Source organism: Quercus suber, unplaced genomic scaffold (assembly GCF_002906115.3).
Source record: "Quercus suber isolate HL8 unplaced genomic scaffold, Cork oak 2.0 scaffold_194, whole genome shotgun sequence".
In the NCBI taxonomy this organism is placed as follows: Eukaryota; Viridiplantae; Streptophyta; class Magnoliopsida; order Fagales; family Fagaceae; genus Quercus; species Quercus suber.
Window position 1 is genome coordinate 1,052,129 of NW_027069652.1, and position 15,964 is coordinate 1,068,092.

General features: G+C 32.6%; 1 protein-coding gene across 1 annotated transcript; it reads left to right on the plus strand.

Annotated features, from left to right (window-relative positions):
* Positions 1 to 8,727: 8,727 nt before the first annotated feature.
* Positions 8,728 to 13,195, plus strand: LOC111985236 (AP2-like ethylene-responsive transcription factor ANT). Its single transcript, XM_024016880.2, has 9 exons — positions 8,728 to 9,873; positions 9,985 to 10,657; positions 10,843 to 10,925; positions 11,095 to 11,103; positions 11,190 to 11,278; positions 11,361 to 11,434; positions 11,527 to 11,577; positions 11,687 to 11,763; positions 12,161 to 13,195. Exons 1-9 carry the CDS (start codon positions 9,561 to 9,563, stop codon positions 12,835 to 12,837), a joined length of 2,046 nt encoding a protein of 681 aa, XP_023872648.1. The 5' UTR covers positions 8,728 to 9,560; the 3' UTR covers positions 12,838 to 13,195.
* The last annotated feature ends 2,769 nt before the right edge of the window (positions 13,196 to 15,964 follow it).

Genomic DNA, 15,964 nt, shown 5'->3' on the forward strand with positions numbered 1-15,964 from the left:
TAGATCTATAATTTTTTTATGACATTTAAAAGAAGTAGAATATTAGAGTTACAAATTTTTTTACAAATTGCTAATGTGATGATTGGTTATTGATATGTAAAAAAACAATATATGTAGTAGGCTCGGGTTTGAACCATTAAGAAGCTACATCACTAGTTTGTAAAAATATTGTAAAAGAGTTTATAATCATAACATTACTCTTAAAAGAATGAATTACATCTTCTTCTTATATTAGAGTTTACTCAGTATCTTTTTATCAGAGGTAAATTTTGACAAATCCACCATTGGATTACATATTCTTCTTATATTCTCCATACTTACAAAATGTCTAGAAAATTAAAGATTAATAGCTATGTCATCAATAAATTTTTTAAATTCCAAGTTTTTATAGTTTAAAATTATGCATAAAATATGACCTTACAGATCATATAGTAAATAATGTCTGATTGACACAAAATTTAACATGTGTATTAAGAGCAAAAAGAACATGCAATTCAACAATTAGATTTTCAAAATATGTAGTAATGTTTATTTTATTGAGTACGGCTACAACCAATTTTATAGTTACAACTTTACTCAATAAAATAAACATTACTATATATTTTGAAATCTAATCGTTAAATTGCATGTTTTTTAAATTCTTAATACACATGTCAAAATATGTGTCAATCGGATATTATTTACTATATGATCTATAAGCTCATATTTTATGCATAATTTTAAACTACAAAAACTTGCAATTTAAACAATTTATTGATGACATAGCTCTTGATCTTTAATTTTCTAGAAATTTTGCAAGCATGACGGATATAAGAAGAAGATGTAATCTAATGGTGAATTTGTCAAAATTCATCTTCAATAAAATGATATTGAGTAAAGTTGTAGTTATAGGTTACAATCAATTTTGTAACTAAATATTGTCCTTCAAAATATGTAAAAAATTTTATTTTATTGAGTAAAGTTATAGTTTTAAGTTACAACTAATTTTGTAGCTAAACTTTGTTTTTTTTTTTTTTTTTTTTTTGAGAAACAACTTTGTCTATTATATACTAGTATTTAAAAAAAAAAAATTAAAAACATTAGTCCATGGTCTTTTTAACGTTCATAAAAATCTGAACAGTCCTTTTAATTAATGAAATTAAGTGGTGACTGTTCTTTGGGTTTACACTTTACATGCTATTGTCTTCTTTTTTTCTTTTCTTTATTTTTTTGGGGTAAATTTTACATGCTATTGTCACTATCCAAATTAAACAGCTTAAACTGTTTGAGATGGAGGAGGAATGAGTAAAGAGTTCCCATATAACTGTTTTTCACTATTCTGCATGTTTTAACTAAATAGAGCTGATACTGATTCTCATTTTCGACCTGACAACATCTGTTTTCTTTTATTTCATGCATGTGTTTTCCGCTCTCTCCCGGTTATATTGTACGTGTAATAGTATTTTTATTTTTATTTTTTTTAATAATGAAAGATAAATATACTCTAAAAGAGCACAATTAAAAAAAAATGAATGCCATGACTGAGTGAGAATTTCGAAGTTAGGGGGTCAAAGTGGTAAAATACTATGGGGGAAAACATAGAACACACACTTCTTTTATTCATATAGGAAATCTAGAAAGTCGGCTGATGGACACTTATTATTTAATTCATACATGGTAGAGTTCGAAAATTTGGAAAGTTTTTTTTGGGGTGGTGGTTAGGTCGGATTGGATTTAGGGTCTGTTTAGATATAATTTATTGTTACTGAAAATTGATTGTTGTTAAAAATACTGTAACAAAATAATTTTTAAATGTGTAAATAGTATCGTGGGACCCATTTTTAATACATAAACAGTGCTGCTACAGTACGTAAACAGTGATTTACAGTGCGTGAACAGTGATAAATGTCTCATGCATAGTGATTTTACTGTTCATGTGTTAAAAAAAAAAAGGTTCCAAAACGTGAAATAGGAAACGCACCGCAACTTTCAGTGTTATCCAAACGCATACTTAAGGGTTTTATTAACTCAACTTGAGTTGAGAAATTTTCTACCCAACTCATTACATGTATAGAAAATTTCAATCCAACCTAAATCATGAAAACCAACTCGAGTCACCAAGTTGGGTTGGCTTGGATTGACTTGGTCAGGTTAGTGGATTTGATGCATACTAATCTCGGTCAATACGAGTTTGCTCCTTGATGAACGACACTAAGAAAATACTCATTTTAAGTTGAACTTGAACACAACATTTATAAACCTCGTTTACTAATCTCATTCATTCACTTATTTAGTTTTAAGGGGAGGGAGAGATTATATAATTGTATTTTATTTTGAATTATCTTATACTTAATTTGAGAACGACTAAGGCTGTGGTTGGTTCATGTAAAATATTTTTTGGAAAATAAATATTTTTCAGAAATGCTATTTTCGGGAAAGAAAAATGTATTCAAGCTATTTGGCTGTCTCGGAATTCGTTTTACGAAAAATCAATTCTGGTGTTTGATAATATTCTGAAAATACTATTTTCCTACCAATTTTTCATATTTTCTCAGCTTCCAAACAAATTTTATATCACAAAATCCACCACCACCCACACATCAGCACCCATAGAAAATCCACCACCACTATCCACACAAAACCCACCACCACACAACACAAAACCCACAGAAAATCCACCATTCACACCATCGCAACAAAAAAAAAAAAATCAGAGGAGGATGACGAGATCGAGAAGGCAGTGCGATCGAGACGACGATGATGATCTGACCCAGAGGAGGATAGCGCGATCTCGCAGGCACGAACTTGGCACCGTGATCTCGAAGGCATGATCTTGGCGCGATCGAGAGGGCGGCGCTATCTTGGCACAATTAGCGACAAAGGAGGCGACAAGATCGGGGACGAAGGAGGCGACGAGATCAAGGACGAAGGAGGCGACGACAACGAGGATGGCGATCTAACCGGCGAGGATGTGCTTTAGGTGGAGTGTGCTTGGGCTCTCTCTCACTCTCTCTCTTCGGGTGTGTTTTCCAAAAATCCATTAAATGTAAAATAAGAGTGTAAAATATTTTCCGTTCAAAAGGTCTTATTTTTCGGTCAACGTAAACCATATTTTCCGTTGACCGTATTTCCCATAGGAACCAAACACCCATAAGAATGTAAAATAATTTCCGTAAACTGTTTTCAGGCGAAACAAACGCAGCCTAAGTTTAAAAGTGGGTGCACAAATGTATTTTATCATCATCAATTATTGTTAGTTTTAATGTAGGGCTAAGAGTTTAAAAGTGGGCGCACAAATGTATTTATCATCATCAATTATTGTTATTTTTAATGTAGGGCTAAGAGAGGAACCACACCAATAATTACAACCAAACATGATGGTGGAATGGGCGAAAATTCACTGCATAAGAGCCATCATATATGAAACAACCTACTTTAGACCAACTAGTGGGATTGATTGGAAGCATTTTGAAGGTTAAGTTAGTGAGGAATTTCACATAGTAAGCTCAAATAAAATTTGCAGAGTAACAAGTTTCAGCAATGAGATGAGGTGAACGAAGAAAAGCTAGTGAGTGGATAAGACAAGGAGTAGTGCACATTGTTAGGATTTAAATATTTAGTTTTGTGTTGGTAAACACGTAATCACAAATTTGTCTAGTTATAACTCTTAGAGTCTATCGGAGTGTTCCTTCTCTTGTTGTTTAATAAAAGTTGGAGATTATTTAAAAAAAAAAAAAGAAGAAAAAAGAAGAAGAGTCTATTGGAATGTTTAGACAAGTGCTCAAGCTTCATATTGTGTACTCTTTGAATTTATGCACTTGCATGATATTGATGATTAGTTTAACCTAAGGCTTCCATAATTAATCTAATTAATAACTTGACTTTAAAATTGATTAAACACTGTTTTTTGATCGACAAGGGTTTAAACTTAGGGTAATTATTGGATACTCTCAAAATACCATAAATGTATATTTTATTCCTTTTAGATAACTGTTAGTCCACTAATTAAATTTATGGTAAAACTCATAATTCTTATTAGAAAAAATAGTACACATTTATAATACCTTCAAAGTATTCAATAATTTTCCCAAAACCTAACACATATCTTCATTCATGACTTAAAAGGTTATTATAAGCTCTTTGGTGATTGAGTTTGGTCAGTAATTCCCTATAAAATGGTAGAGATCTTAACAATTAATGCACCATCCCCTCCAACATTGTACAGTGACATCATGTCTTATTGTATTTAATACAAAAGAGGTAGTAGTCTGTCAAGGTAATTAACATGATATGGTAGACCTTGGCTCCAAGGGTTTTGTTTACTTGTCCATTGTGGCTTAGGGTATGTCCCCTATAATCAACATTTTATAATTTTTTACAATAAATAAATTTGAAAATCGTAATTTCAAATCACAATTTCAGTTTATTTTTTTAGCTTATGTAATAAACTCTGATAAAAAAAAAAATGCAAACAGATCTCTGTTACTATCATTTCTGTATATGTCCCTCGATTCCCTTGTAAAGTGGTAGCAATAACTGATCGCATCCTCTTTGATACACCTTAAATTTGGATCAGCTTAAAAATCAATATTATCTATGGTTGGCCCTCTTTGATCATGCCTCTTAGAAGGACTGGACCACAAAGACTGTAGCTTTGGTCTGATCTGAGCAATCAAAAAGAGACAGAAGAAGTTTAAAAAAAGAAAGAAAAGAAAAGAAAAAAAAAGGCACACCATATGTACCAAACCCCATTAGCATCTTACTGAAAAAGGTTAGTAAAATTGAAAGTATGAAAGTGAATTATGAAACCCTTTGCCTAGTACATGCAGTGTATCCACGACACAAAAGCTTAGTGGTCTCTTCTCTCAACTTATAGTGTTGAATCTGTTAAAGGATTCACTCATCATTGCTATATAATCAGAAAAAGAATTCTTCCGACCTCAATATATGTGTACCCACACGCTCTCCCTAGTACTTATTTCTCTTTTTTTTTTCCCCTCAGAAACTCTCAGCCTTCCTTTCAAGGTTCAAACTATCATCATTCGCATTTGAATATCTGTCTCCACGAAGACTACTCTTTCATTTGCATGCACATTTGCATGCAACATTCCCACTCAAAAAAGAAGCTGATCAACAAGTAACAAAGACTAAGGAAAAACCTCGAAAATAATTTTAGAACTTCCTGCCAAAGTGCCTAGCTATATAAAAGACGAAACGAAAAAAAGGAAAGTTTGACCAAGAAAGAATACCAAAAAATAGGGACAAAAAAATAGAAGTATAAATGGGTAATCCAGTTAATTAATCATAATTTAAGTGGAGTACATGGAAAAAAGTGATAGTTGTGTTATAGTGCTTGCTGGTAGAAGATATATTTTAAAACTGACGTACTAATTCAATATAAAATGTTAGATAATTTATTTTACTCTTTTGTCAGAGCTAGTTTCATCAATAATATATTTTTGAATATAAGTTAACATTTATATTTTTGTTACAAATTTAATATAAAAATTATCCAAAAAAAAAAAAATATATATATATATATATGTCTCTTATTTAGCGGTGAAACTACTGAAATTTACGAGATGCTTAAAGAAGCTCTTGGTATGATTGTTATAAAACACTATAACAAAAAATTGGGGCATATCTAAATTTTGTTTAAAATATTTATTTTTTGTCCACACTTTAGAATTGAAAACACGCTTGTGGAAAACTTTTGTGTTGTATTTCGGCTGTGATTATCCAAAGCTAATAGTTGTTCGTTAATGAGCTGTGGAAACCACACAAGAAAGTCAAAAAAGATTGATAAGCTATGAAATATATCTACTCCAACTACGAAGTATAAAAATTATAAAAAAAAATTTCCTTGTTTAGTGCGAACTGAGAACTACCAACTTCTAAAACTAAAAGTTACACTCTCAATAATAAAACAATTTCTTACAGACACATGTAATGAAAAAAAAAAACAGCATCCACTGAAAAATGTTTACGTAGTACAGATAACATGTATAAATTACATAAAAATGAGATGACATTTTTCCACCAAAAGCTTGTTTTTTGGGGGCCCTTTGCTCATCATTCATGGAATATTTCTAGTTTATCACAGACCCACAAGCCGCTTTTTGTCTGGAAGCAGTTGTTGACTACTACACATCCCATTGCTTTTAGATAAAGCAAATGGATTCTCTTTTCTTTTTCCATTTTAGTTGGAGAAATCACTAAGAAAATATTGTTTCTTGTGCTATCTAGAACGTGAACTCTCAAAAACACTTATAATTTTGTGGTGTTAACTTTTTTTTTTTTTTTTAACCATCACATATTTTTAGTGTGATAATTACTCTACAATTACAAGTTTTTGTAAGGTATGAGATAAAGGCTAAGATTTGAGTATCGAAAATAGAGATTCATATACATATATACTTAGATTAAGCTAAAATAAGATGGTATTGATGAATTTGTTCATTATTATAAGAAAGGACACCAAATGTGATTTTGTTTACTTATAGTTGGTCCCAACTCCCATCCCATTTTAATTCAAAGACATGATATTGATGAAGTTGTTCATTATGAACTTATTTCGTCATGTTATTTTTTTACTTATTGTGTCAAAATAAAACTATATATTATTTTTTGAGGTGAAATAAACTCATCCAAATAGGTTAGTAAAATAGATAGTCCTATTTATGATGGTTCAATGGGTCTAGTTTCCAACATCCCATACAAATTTTAGTTGAATCAAACCTTTTGTTTTTTGGTTACTAAAACAATGGTAGGTTAATTACAAAACTTATTGATGTTGCTCAACTTTCTCTAAAAAAATTAGTGGGTTATTTCTAGTTTGTTTAATTTATATGTCTTATATACAATTTTTTTTTTAAGTTATCGTTTTTTAGGTAGAATTTTATCTTTACACGACTTATTTTTTAAGCCTAATAAATCACATTCAAAGAGAGCAAATCTGTGGGGGAACTTGAGATATTTGATATTATTTAAATTAATAATACTACAATATATATATATATATATATTTTGATGGGAACAATATATATTTTTTAAGATCACACCATTTATCACAAATTTCATCAAAATTTATTAATGTGATAATCAACTAGAATAGTAAACAATTATTTTTACATAAGTTTAGTATTTTTTTTCACCATTTATATCGAGACCTAATCAAAATTATGGCAAAATTTGTGACACCAAAATTGTGATACCAAACTTTCTCGTGATACTTATATACATAGCTACATACTAAAATGGGTTATTGCTGGCAACTTTGCTGGTTTCCACAGCTTGAAAAAAAAAATAAAAATAAAAATAAACCAGCTGGTTAAAGTGACCCAAACAGCAAATGCGACATTGGTAATAGTATCCATGTTGTCACTGTAATTTTAATTTATTAGCAATGAAGTTTGTTCAGTGGGATACATTACATCATCTGTTTTTTTTTTTTTTTAACAATGTTTCCTTCAAACTTTCAATAAGAAATTTATCCCTTTTGCGATAGGTGGGCTCGTACGAAGTAAATTGCTGATTCGATAAATTTTTTTAAAGAGCTGATATCTGAACTTGAACTAAAAAATTGTTAGTCAAATTTAAAACAGCAACTTTGAGACAACGAGCCCAATCACTTGGCCATCTCCGCTAGATTAGAGACACGTTACATCATTTATTTGAGTTGAATAGCAACAATCATTTTGTAAAAGTATAAAATTATTAAGAATTTTACTAATATGTACCCTAACTTTTAGGACACATATTAATTTTAATTTTTTTTAAATTTTTTTTGAGAATTAAAAAATTAATGATAATTTTTTAATTTTAAAAAATATTTTTAAAATAAAAAAATGTTAATGTGTGCTCTTAATTTACACATTAACCGGACCCAATTATTGATATGTGAGTATTTTCAAATTCCCACTTACATCCATTCCTCTGTCTTCAGTCACCCTAACATTGCAGATGACAGTCACAGCCCACTGTCAGAAAAAATTAAGGCTTAAGGTCAGCATTCAGCATTCGGCAGATGAGATGACCCACACAAGCACATCCCTACATCCTTCTCTTCTTTTCTATAACCAAAAAGCAATGCTATTATAGCCTACCTATAATACATGATATTTTCTAGGAGAGAAACCAGTGAAGATCACTTTGACATAATTAACTGTGAACGTTAAAAAAAAAATAGAATTACATTTGAGTTATGATAAAAGGTTTTGTGTATGTGTTCTTTTTAAAAAGCACATAGATCAATAGTTGACAGCAATCATTTCTTACTATTCTACGTTCACAATTGATATATTATGACATAATTTTTTTGTAAGATTTAGTCGAAAAATCACAGCTTTTATTATGTATCAACTATGACTCAATTGAATCTAAAAAACAAAAAAAAGACTATGACTTAATTGGTCAAATGACACCTCCAGAAGTACTTAGTACATATCTAGAGGTTGAGAGGAATGAAAAAGGTTTCGATAGTAGAGTACAGATTTCAAACCATTTTAAAAAAAGGAAAAAAAAATTATGTATTAAAAGTTTATAAAACATAATAGTGTTGTGACTCACAGCTTATTGTAAAAAAAATAGACGTTTGATGATGGGCTCACAGTCACAGTGGGGCGTGACACAAGGGCTTTTTAGGATTGAAAGCTGGGAACCAAATTGAAGCAGTATTTAAGTTTGAAAGCAAAAGAAAACATTAGAATTTAAATTGGATACTTTTTGAGTGGCAGGGGCACAGAAGGGTGTACTGTATGAAGTGACTGGATGAGCAGATGTCCTGCTCGTCAAATCTATCTTAAGGCCCTGTGAGTTGTGAGGTGTGATTTATGACTGTAAAAATAATATAAAACCAAATACATTTTGGGCTAAATCTGACCCCTCTCTCACCCTATTGGTCCTTGCTCATCCACTAGATTCAACCGACTACTGTACTGTAAAAGATAAAAAGAAAGGGTGGATAATAATATCTGGGTTTTTTGTGGGTAAGAGTGCATTATTTAAGAGGCTTTAAGTTAAGTGTGGTTTTTTCATATTTTGTGTTTTGGAGAGATGGGTTTTTAGTGATATATTGAATCTGGGGGTTTCTTGTAGGGTTTTATGAGTTTATTAAGAAAAGGGCAAAAGAGAATAGAGTGAGAGAAGAAAAAAGCAAAAGACGTGGTCTTTCTCATATACACAGATCCCAATGGAATGCAGGGGTGCTCCCCAGCATTGCTTGCTAGATATTCATTCTTTTTGTTTAGTTTAAAGAGACCAGTTTTTGTTGTTCTCTTGAGAGAGAAAGAGAGAGATTTTGTGGGGAGGAATAAGGAGTTTAGCATAGAATGAAGAGTTTTGCTGGTAAACAAAAAAAAAACTCTTGCTTTGTAGTGTCTTGTAGATAGAGAACAAAAACCAAGTTTATATTTTTCTTTTCAGAGGGAGGGAAGCAAGAGATTTTGCTATGATTAGTTTATTTGGTTGCCAATGATTGAGTTGCCTTGTAGCAGGAGATAGATACTAGTAAGAAAAAATAGGACCTTTGGGAGTGAAAAAAGGGAGAGAGAGAGAGAGATAGATTTTACAAGAAGAAGAAGATGAAGTCTATGAATGATAACAGTGGCAGCAATAATAACTGGTTGGGCTTTTCTCTCTCACCCCACATGAAAATGGAGGTTCCTTCTGATCCTCAACAACAACATCAGTACCATCATCATCAACAGGGCCAGGCTTCTTCAGCTGCTGTTTCTAGTGCTCCTCCTCCTACTAGTTACTACCTTAATACCCCAGCTGGAATTTGTTACTTGGTTGGAGAAAATGCGGGCTTTCACTCTCCGTTGTCTGTAATGCCACTCAAGTCAGATGGGTCTCTTTGTATTATGGAAGCTCTCACTAGATCACAACCAGAAGGTTTGCTTTAATAAGTTCATTTTCATATTTAGTTTAAGTGCTTTTAAGTGCAAAAAGATAGCTTCTTTGAACTCTAAAATTTTACTTTGCTCTTTATATATTTGTGTAAAGGAATGGTGCCCAGTTCATCACCAAAATTGGAAGACTTTCTAGGTGGTGCAAGTATGGGAACCCATGAATATGGAACTCATGAAAGAGAAGCAATGGCGCTAAGCTTAGACAGCATTTACTACAACCAAAATGCTGAGGCTGAAACCAACCGGGAACATTCACTGGGCCTTCTCCAAGAACCTTATAGGCAACAAGAGCAACATATTCCAGTTCAAACCCACCCATACTATACTGGGCTTCACTGCCATGGGATATATCAAACACCATTGGAGGATGAATCAAAGCAAACCCATATAGCAGATTGCGATTCTCAAATCCCTCACATGGCAGAAGACGGGATTCCTTGCTTGAAAAACTGGGTGGCTAGGCAGTACTCTGCCCACCATGCTCTGGAGCAGCAAATGAATGGTAACATTGTTGATGATAATGGTGCTTCTGGGTCTGTAAATGCAATGGGATGTGGGGATTTACAGTCTTTAAGCTTGTCCATGAGCCCTGGTTCTCAGTCTAGCTGTGTTACAGCTCCAAGGCAGATCTCACCTGCTGGAACTGAATGTGTTGCCATGGAAACAAAGAAGAGAGGTCCTGGAAAAGTTGGTCACAAGCAACCTGTACATAGGAAGTCCATTGACACATTTGGACAGAGAACTTCACAGTATAGAGGTGTTACAAGGTTAGTACTTACTGTTTACTTAACCCTTTCAGTTTAACTATTTTACTTTCTCTTTTTATTCTTCTTTTTCAGTGAGATTTCTAATTGCTAGTACATTGGTTGTTGTTCTAGTTTGAGTTGTTTCTGTCTATTTTTGTACAGTTTTAATTTACTTTTTTTCGCATTCAAAATTTTACCTCCACTAGGCACAGATGGACTGGTAGATATGAGGCCCATCTGTGGGATAACAGTTGCAAGAAGGAAGGGCAGACCAGGAAGGGAAGGCAAGGTTAGTGAAGTAAAACAAAAGCAATTCACAGTGTATCTGTTTGGAAGTATCCCTTTTTGACTGCAATTCATGGTCCATTTCATGCATATGGTCTGACTTCATTTCAATAATTCTTGTCATGTTCATGCTTCTTGTGGATGCCGTTTCAATCAAATGATGCTCATTTCAGTTTATCTTGGTAAGCCTTTTTTGCCTCCTTGTAAACAAAATAATGAAAATTTATGTTATCGTTATAATTAAATTAATGACATATATGAACTTCAGGGGGTTATGATATGGAAGAGAAGGCTGCAAGAGCGTATGATCTTGCTGCCCTGAAGTACTGGGGGCCTTCAACTCATATTAACTTTCCGGTATGATTCAACACTGATAAATGTCTTTCATTGGTTTTAGGCTTTCAGTTACTGAAATCTCCTTCCTTTGGTGTTTTGGCAGCTAGAAAACTATCAATCAGAACTGGAAGAAATGAAGAACATGAGCCGGCAAGAATATGTTGCTCATTTGAGGAGGTAAGATTTTGAGTTATTGTTTTATTATGCTTTGTATGCAGCCTTGACATCTCAGGCTGACTATCAGGATTTTGCTTTGATTTGCTTTGCAGGAAAAGTAGTGGGTTTTCAAGGGGAGCTTCAATGTACCGAGGAGTGACAAGGTTTTTATTTGTTTTTACTTGGCATCAAACAACTGTTTGTATTAGCTAAATAGTTCATTCCAGTTAGATTATAATTATGGTTGTGTTTTAATTACTTGTCCTTTTGCAGGCATCACCAACATGGAAGATGGCAAGCTAGGATTGGCAGAGTTGCAGGAAACAAGGACCTTTATCTTGGGACATTCAGTAAGTTCATGCATTGTTTAAATTCCTCAAGACTTTGTTATTATAATTTTTGATTTGCAATTGCTTCCGTTGTTTGTGACTAGTTTAGAAGATTCACTAATTGTTTGTTATTTGGTCCTTATTGGGCTATAGCTGTGCTTAAGATAATTCAAAAGGACTCATTTTTATGACACCTCTGGTCCCTGTCTTTCTCAACGACTGTAGTGACTAGTGATGCTTTTAAAAGGCTGAAGGGCTATACTTTGAGAATGTGACTGAACTTTTTTAAGGCTGCTTCTCTCAGATGAGATAATAAAGAGAATCAAAGAGTTTCTCAACTAATAAAATCCATAATTAAAAGCTAAAATTTAATTTCTTGATGAGGTTTGTTTAATTTTTTTCCTAAACTAATTTTCAGGCACTCAAGAGGAAGCAGCCGAAGCCTATGACATTGCTGCCATCAAGTTTCGTGGTGTAAATGCAGTCACCAACTTTGACATAACCAGATATGATGTTGAAAGGATCATGGCAAGCAATACTCTACTTGCTGGGGAGCTGGCTAGGCGAAACAAAGATTCCGATTCAAGAACTGAAGCTATTGATTATAATCCACCAATGCACAATGGTGGGGAAGCCAATCAAACTGAAAATGGAAATGGTAATGGTAATAGCTCGGATTGGAAGATGGCTTTGTATCAGTCCACACAGCAACAGCAACAGCAACATCCACATGCATGTGTTGAGTCACTTGATCATCAGAAATCTGTTAATTATCGGAACCCGTCTTTCTCAATGGCCCTACAAGACTTAATTGGTATTGATTCAGTGAACTCGAGTCAGGCAATGGTAGATGACTCAAGCAAATTTGGTACACACTTTTCAAATCCATCCTCACTTGTGACCAGTTTGAGCAGCTCAAGAGAGCCTAGCCCGGATAAAACGGGCTCCACAATGCTCTTTGCAAAGCCCCCTTCAGCTTCAAAGTTCATTAGCCCTGCCACTGGCGTTAGTTCCTGGTTCCAGTCACCTCAGCTGAGGCCTACACCAATCTCCATGTCTCACTTGCCAGTTTTTGCTGCTTGGACTGATACTTAAAAAAAATGAAAGCCTTATGCGTTTTGTTACACCATGTAAAGTTTTTGCATGCACAAGAATGTAGAAATTGGTGTTGGTAGTGTGGAGGAAAAAGGAAAAGATGCAGTAAGATTTTGATTTTTGTTTACCAAAAAGTAGAACCTATTGGAAGAAATGGTGGAATTAATGAAAGACAAATGTGGGAGCCAGTTATGTTGTCTCAAACCAAAGTGTAAGCAACTTTTTCAAAACCGAACCTTTTGGGTTATATCACAATGAAGATTTTGCAAAATGGAGGGAAGGTATTAAGGGGGAAGCTAATGATTAAATTCTTTGAAATGATGTTTGCAATATAGAAGTGGTCTATTACATTATTGAATTCTGCTTTTCTTTCACTACTTTTCTAGGCCCCTTGCTAAGTACAAAACCAGCTCAAAGTGTTTCCCAATAATGCAAAAAGGGCTTTGCCTTGACCACACTATCTCACTCTATCCCCGCAATCTGTTCCTATATATGCATTACAACATCATTGCAAATTCCTCCTTTTCTATCTGAGCTTTCCTCAAAGGTAACAAACATTCCACATCATCATGCAAAAAAGGTTGTGAGAGATTCTTTCTTTAAGGCTTTAGTTTTGCATATTTTAGGATTTTAATATGTAGTCATAATAAGTTAGAACTTTGTCTCTTATTTATGTGAAGGCCACTATGGTTAAAAAGAAAAAAATAAAAAAAAATATTTAGCTTTTCTGGTTCCACTTGTTGTAATCCAAAGATGTAAAAGTGATTCCATGTCTTGGTGTGGATGCTTAGAAAACTTTAAAGCCGCATAAATGAGGTTCTTCCACGTGTACCATTTTTGCATGCACGTTCAAACTCGATTGCGAACTTGACCATTTATGCATTTAAATGATAAGACGACATTGAAGATTGAGGATCAGTGCCGAAAAAGGAGGAAAAATAAAGTTGAATTTAGCTCAATGTTTCCTTTGTTGTACTTGAAAGGTCGAAGTTTACTAGATAATCAATCACAATTAGGATCCTTAAACAAGATTTATTTTTATTTTTTTTATTTTTTATTGGGTTAGTTACATTTCACCTTAAATAATGGGGACATATATCACGAGAATTATAAATTCAAAATATATAATTTGCAATAAATATAGTGAGATTAATTTTTAATTTACAGACTTTTCACGTTTTCAATGTTTTAAATTTTGTTCTGTTCCAGTGCATTAATCCCCTTGTTCTATTCCGACTAAATTTCAATTTGTTCTGGACTATTTCGGTTGTTCCAATCTCTAAATTCCAGCCTATTTTGGGATATTTCGAACCATATTGGATTTTTTTTTTTTTTTTTTTTACATTGAACCCCAAATTCATCATTTAACTCATTTTATTCCCATATCATATTTTAAATTTTGTGCTGGTCAATTGGATATAATGAAATATGAAGTTATAAATATAAGGAGTATATGTATGTGTGTGTGTGTGTGTGTACGGTGCATAATCCTGAAACGGTGCATTGAAACACATTGGAACCAGAATATTATGTTCCAATTGTTAATCTGGAATGTTTTCTGGAATGGAATTCAAAACTTTGCTACGTCTACAAGTAGTAATAGATTAATGGATAAACTATTTATTCTGAACTATGGGGTAATTTGTATTGGGGAAAGGATCCCCATTTAGATGCTAAAATTTATGGATTTGGATCGGGTGCAATTGCTAGGTTGTGGCACCCAGTGCGATTACCCCTTCCTTATTTACAAAATTTTTTCAACTTTCACTTTTTAACTTTTGTTCACTTTATTTATTCAATCGTTGAAATTGAAAGTTATTTTATTTTTCAACTCTCAATATTGCCATTGAGAGCCCAATCTCAATCCAAAATTTCTAATGACCACTATGATTTGTGCTTTAGGATTGACCAACATTCTAATCTTGTATTAATTTATATTACCAAGTTAGATGGTAAGTGGACATTGCAAAATAATATCTAATTAGGGTTTAAATCCCCCATTTCCTGATCCAATAATCGAATTATCACTTTATTTTGTTGTTGAAGAGTATTACTTTTTTGTTTTGTGTATAGAAGTTGACATATAAGTTTATAAGACTAATGTTGTGACTCAATCAAAAAAGAATAACTGTATTTATTCTTTTTCGAGCATAATTTCACATTATTTACTAACAACCCATGCCATGTTGCACATGAGATACGTTAATTTATAACTATATTTATTCTCTTCCGAGCATAATTTCACATTATTTACTAACAACCCATGCCATGTTACATATGAGATAGGTTAATGTGTTCAAGTGCATGAAAGATGTCTTGTTTTTTCTCTCTCTCTTTTTCTCTTTCTCAACTGTAGTTCATGCACCGCTTGAATATATTAGGACTTGAAGGTATAATTGCGGAGAAAATCTCGTTAGGTACTTTTCAAGTCAAAAGTTTTTGTTGATTTTTATTTCTTGATGGATAATTGGATACAGTTCATTATCTTTTGCATCATGCAGAAATTAATAGTATAATTAACTTTTGCAGATAAAGATATAAGGGGGAAGAGAGGCGTAGTTCTAAAATAAGAACATACCCATTTTTTTTATTTCAAGTTGAGTCAAGTTATATGATTGGTTTTTTAGTAAACTGCATAATTTCACTCACAATCTTGAGGGGTTCTTTCAAATTAAATTTTACATCCTAAAAATTTTCGGTTAAAACTCAAATTTTGCAAATCATTTCAATTTGTCCCCAAAGCGAGTAAATATTAGTTAAAAATAAAAGAAACACTTTTTTTATTATGAGAAAATGCAGTTAATATATATATATATATATATTTATCAATGTATTAAATGACATGTCGACCCATGAACACAGTACTATTTTATAGCAAATAACTTTTATGGTTTTCTATTAGTTTAAGTTGAAAAACGAAAAAAGTTGAAAGAAACTTATTAAAAATGTCAAAATTATAAAATTTTAAACTACATAGTTACAGTTGATACGTTTTCACTATCATTGAAATTAAGGTCAAACTCTTTGATCTTTTATGTATTTATCCCTTGTTTTCTTTGGTGCATGTTTTACGTGAGTTCATGAAATTTTGATGATAAAATAGAACCAAAAGAAAAAAAAAAAAAAA